At 60.4% G+C, this 5,345-nt stretch overlaps 1 protein-coding gene across 1 annotated transcript in view; it reads right to left on the bottom strand.

Annotated features, from left to right (window-relative positions):
- LOC113203998 (probable tubulin polyglutamylase ttll-15) overlaps positions 1–4,240 on the bottom strand; it is a 29,862-nt gene extending 25,622 nt beyond the window's left edge. The window contains exon 1 of the mRNA XM_052277499.1: positions 4,043–4,240. Within this exon, the coding sequence (XP_052133459.1) occupies positions 4,043–4,152 (110 nt within the window). The 5' untranslated portion in view covers positions 4,153–4,240. The remainder of the gene's footprint in view (positions 1–4,042) is intronic.
- Positions 4,241–5,345: the final 1,105 nt, after the last annotated feature.

Genomic DNA, 5,345 nt, shown 5'->3' with positions numbered 1-5,345 from the left:
CTCTCTTTCCCTCCCCTTCACCCCCCCTTCACCATAATGTATGTAGTGTAGTACCCGGTAGTACCATATGTACCATGTACCATTTGTCTAGCGATTGGTTGTACATCACTTTCTCTTCTAATCGAGAGTTAAACTAGCTATGACATCTTACGTCTTCTTGTACTAAATGTTCGGTGAAAATGGTTTAAGGTACTATCTGTTAACAAGTAGTTTGTCACCTCCATACAAATGTCCAGATTGACTGATCCAAATAAACCAGAGCCGGTCGAAATAGGGGAGGGATTTCTCCCTTCTGGTAAAGACAGTCTTGGGGACTGTCTCAGAATGCTCCCTCGCTTCACGCTAAAGCCGGACCCCTTCCCCCCTCCCGTTTCTCCCATCATGTCCCCTCCCCCACTCCCCGTTTCGCCGGCGGCGCTCCTCGGAGGGAAGTCCCGGGCCGGCGCGCGGGAGACCACGCGGGACGCGACCGTGTTGTGTTGTGGCCCAGCCGGCGGCGGCGGCTCCACACAGCGCCGCGCCGCTCAGGCCCGACACGTATTCTTGCTTTTCATGTGAAATCGATAGCGGGGCGACACGGCGCGCATTCAAGCGCACAGTCAGCTGATCGCCGTGACGTCACCCCTTCTGCCGGCGCGGCAGCGTATGGTGTAGTGGCCGCCGCGCTGCCGGCCCGGCCCGGCCGGACCCCGTATGCCGCCAGACTTGGTGGCGTGTCAGTATGAGCGAGAGATGAGGGGGTGAACGCGACGGGACGGGACGGGACGACTACCGTAGCGGGCGGCGAGTGACCTTGGGCCGCCACGCCCTGCCGGCTTCGTGCCTAATCTCTGCCGGCCGCCCACACCGCCCTCTCCAGCCCCTGTCCCCCTGTGGGGGGTCGCAGTCCCCCCTCCGCTCCCGGGACGCGCTCGGTCCAGGACGCCGTCGAGGACCTAGTCCGAAATGGAAAATAGGTGCCTCTTGGAGCCTTTCCTCCCCTTCTCGGCCTCCTTTCCATTCCGCACCCCCCGTCCCTCCTGTGGGAGACCGTCGTCCTGGGGATGACGGCCACCTCAGCGGTTCTTGCCCAACATCGGTCCCTCCCTCCAGGCTTGCTCCTTTCCCTCCCCCGCCCCCGCCCCCGCGGCACGGCCGGCCGGCCTGGAGGGACTCCTTCGCCCTCCCCTCTCCCCCTCCCCGCCGCCCCCGCCCGGCCGCGCTGGCGCTAGGCGGGCGCCGCCGAGCCGTGCTGCGCCCTGGCGGCGGACGCCCGCACCAGGGCCCGCGGAGGGAAAGGGGGAGCGGGGCAGGATAGGGTGGCCCACTCAGACGCTGCTGCTGCTAGCTCGGCTTGCGGTCGGCATACTTCACCTTGAATCTGCACCATTCACAAGGGCCGGCCGGGCCTCTCCCACCCGCCATTCATGGCGACAGTTCCTCTTTAAATGTGCGAGGGGGAGGGGAGGGGAGGGCGGCGCCCGCTAGAACAATTGTTTGCTTTCGTATGCACCTGTGTGTTTATGGCCCTACGCCGCGCCGCCAGAGGCACTGACCTGCCCCACGTGCTGGCCTACCCTCGCGACACGCGGCGGACCCGCTTCTGCCCAGCGAGAGCAAAAGTAATGGGCGTTGTGCGAAGGGGCAAGTCGGCGGTGAAAACGGCATCCAGGCAGGCGCCGCTCGACAGACTGCCCGGCCCGGGCCTACCGGGTCCTGGCCTCCCGGGGCCGGGGACTACACCGACCGACGCGCACCGTGGCCTACCGGACCGGGACCCAGCCCCGATCGCAGCAGGGACGACGCCGTCCGCTTTGCCTCGGAGTCAACTTGGGCCTGGCTCTCTTGCTGCACTGGTAGACCGATTTGTCCCGTGACAACAAAGTATCGAGTGTCACAGGGGATGAGATGATACAGTCGTCACTATTTGTCACTTTGATAACCAATTAGTCGCTTGAGATGAGATGAACATTCATGACGCAAATAACTACCGTCAAAATTTTGTAGTGTTTTTCTAAAACATAAAAAAACTGCGCTGGACGCATTGAATGCATATGTCACCCACCCCCACCGGGTTCCAGACCGTTCTCGCAGGTAATTCCCGGTAGCTTGTCCATCCTGACCTGAGGCCTGAGGTTCAAAACCTGCACTGCAAATCAAACTGTAGAACAACAATTTAGAACTGTTTAAACTGCGAAACTGAAAAACTGAATCGTTCTACTGTTTCAACTGCGCAACTGTTTAGGGCTAGTTTGAAAGTTCAATCTGTGTAACTTTTTTAGTTTCTGTTCAAACTGTAAAACTTTTCGGTTTTGCAGTTTAAACTGTAAAACTAGGGATTGAATCGAATTTCATGTTTGACTTGCTCTTGCGCAGTCAGTAGTAATGCCCAACTCATGACCAAATAAAAGTCGACTCACGGTGATACACTGAACAGAACCTTATCATCTGTTTTGAAAATAAGCCTGCGAGGTTTCCTTCGACTTCTTGGATGAATCAGCCATTCTGGCGGTGGTGCTGGTTTTGAGGACAGTGCTTGGTTGATGGTTGACTATTTGATTGGTATGGTTTCGGGTAGAGAGAGAGAGAGAGAGAGAAGGAAAAGGGGGTGGGGATTTCGGGGGTCGGAGTGACAATCAGTCTGTCCCACCCTCATGCTGGATTGAGCGTACATCTTGAATGTGCTCGTGATGACTCAAGTTGAGCGGAGCAAGGAACCCACCCCGCTCCTCCCCTCTCCCCTCCCTCCATCCTCCCGCCCCTGCCCGCCTCTTCCCTCCCTCTCCGTCTCTCTCTAATTCCGCCCAACGGGAGGGCACGGGGAAGGGACGACGCGGGGCGACACAAGAGAGAGACAGAGAGGGTCTTTCTCTTCCAACTCGCTTGCACGTGTGCGGGGCCCGCGCGGACGGTGCGAAGGGGAACAGGCGCTCTCTGTTTGCTGCGAGTGGGACAAAGAGAGAGCAGAGAGGGTCGGAGAATACGAGGAGGGAGAGGGAAAGCGAGAGAGAGAGAGAGAGAGAGAGAGAGAGAGAGAGAGGAGAGAGAGAGAGAGAGAGAGACAGAGGGAGTCGGAGCGGAGTAGGAGGCCTTATGAGAGAGGGGCAGAGGAGGGAGGAGGCGAGCGGGTGGTGGCAGCCGGCGCGAGAGAGGGGGAGCAGGCCCGAAGAGCGGCTGGGTCTGTGCGAGAGCGCTCGCAATTCTAGTCTCGGTTTTCGAAAAATATTATTTGTTTGTGGAGGAACGCGAGGAAATTAGACTTTTCCACGTCGCACATTTTTCTGTGCCTACACCTAAACCCACATAATCCATTTGTATGCAATAAGTATAGGTTTACTACATTTACGTTACTGTAACCAACGAGCCCTGCTGACGTACGACGCACAGTAGTGCGCCACCCCCCGCAACCTATGCCCTTCTCCGCCCTCCGCCCTGTTATGACCAGGCTGAGCGGTCCGCCTCGCGCTGCCATTCACCAGAGCGCCTTGCCAGTAGGCATCCCCGCCGGACACCCCTGCGAGCAGCCCAGTGAGGTTGCCTATCTACAGGCTGAGGGGGCCCGCGCCCGCCTCGCCTCGCCCTCGCGCGGCGGGGCCACCTCCCCCCATCGGAGCGCCGTGCGGGTCGACACCCCCGCCGGATACTCCTGCGAGCAGCCGAGCGAGGTTGCCTATCTACAGGCTGAGCACCGCGCCTCGGGCTCGCGTAGCGGGGCCACCTTCACCCATCGGAGCGCCGTGCGGGTAGGCACCCCCGCCGGGCACTCCTGGGAGCAGCCCAGCGAGGTTGCCCATCTACAGGCTGAGCACCGCGCCTCGGGCTCGCGTAGCGGGGCCACCTTCACCCATCGGAGCGCCGTGCGGGTAAGCACCCCGGCCGGACACTTCTGCGCGCAGCGCAGCGAGGTTGCCTAGCTATGTATCGGCTGAGCGGCTCGCCCTAGGCCAGGGCCACCGCAGCGACGAAGGCGAGCGAAGGGTTGCGCCCACAACGCTGCCTCCCTCTCCGCTCTGCGCTGCCAGCAGCATTCGCGTGGTGCGCGCAGCGCAGCGAGGTTGCCTACCTATCGGCTGAGCGGCTCGCCCTAGGCCAGGGCCACCGCAGCGACGAAGGCGAGCGAAGGGTTGCGCCCACAACGCTGCCTCCCTCTCCGCTCTGCGCTGCCAGCAGCATTCGCGTGGAGCCCTGCGTGGTCTGTGTGCTGCAGCGTTCTTTGTGTGCCGAATGTGAGGAGGTTGGCGAATGTGTCTTGGCTAGGTGCTTCACCTCACCATTTCGCTCACACTCGGAAGCCAGTTTATGCCTGTATTAATGCCTGCAATACAAGCCAGCAATTTTGTATGACGTTTATTTAAAACGTGTATTTTGAAGTACTGGGACAATAGTTACTTGTCTGTTGTACTGCCTATAACTTGTGTTAAATGCCGCAAGGTACATGCAGACCACAGTTGTGGACTTCCTCTTGAAAACTTCTCCCCACCCTCTTCTTATCCGCGGCCCGCCCCTCTGTCGACCATGCCAGTGGCATCGCCCGCCCCGCCCCGGCCGCCAGTCCGACGGGCGTATTTCGGTCAGCTGCAGGCCTGGTGGTGCGTGGCCCATGGCGGCGTAGCGTTGCGCGGCCTGCTGTGAGTCAGGCATGCCAACCCCGCTCAGCGGTGTCCCGCCCCGTCCGGTCAGGCGGCGGTATGGCGGCATGGTGGCCCTGGCTCGCAGCGCCCCGGTGCCGTTCTGGGCCGGGCCCCCGCCGTCCGCGCCACTCGTTCAAAATGTTGGCCGTGCTCGCGGCTGCTGCGCTGCTGCTGCTGCTGCGCTGTGACTCAGGACGGACGGCCTCCTCCGTGACTCACTCCGCGAGCACGGCGGCGGGGCCTCGGCCATCCCGTGTCACGTGACTCATGGCTGTGCGACGGCCATTACCTATAGGCCTCAGTGCCGCTCTGTCCGAAGGCCTCGCCAGAGGAACGACCGGGGTACTTTCTGCTTGGAGGAGGGTGGCCGTCCTGGCCTGGGGTGCCTCCGCCAGCCCCTTTGATGATCAGTAGCAGCCCGTCGTCAGCATATGGCACTGCTAGCTCGTCTTTGCTCCATACGGACTCGTTGACCCTTTATCGCTATTGTCGCCCCGAGCCCTTAGCTTCCAACCCACCTCGCGAACCAAGTCCAGCGTGCCTACTCGCTCGTACGCTTTTAGGTGGTAGGTAACGCCCACGGACTAAGAAACCAACGGAAACCTGTTTCTTGCCCTGCCCTGGTCCCACCATACCCCTGCCCCCTCGTGTTATCAGGCGCTGTTTAAAGTCCGTATGACGGAGGGGGCGATTTGCTGTAGGTTGCCTACTTTCAGGGGTTTTGTAGGAGAAATT

The sequence above is a fragment of the Frankliniella occidentalis genome, unplaced genomic scaffold (genome assembly GCF_000697945.3).
Source record: "Frankliniella occidentalis isolate FOCC.00 unplaced genomic scaffold, Focc_3.1 Scaffold10, whole genome shotgun sequence".
NCBI lineage: Eukaryota > Metazoa > Arthropoda > Insecta > Thysanoptera > Thripidae > Frankliniella > Frankliniella occidentalis.
The sequence above is the reverse complement of the archived record's forward strand: the minus strand, read 5'-3'. Positions and strand labels throughout refer to the sequence as shown.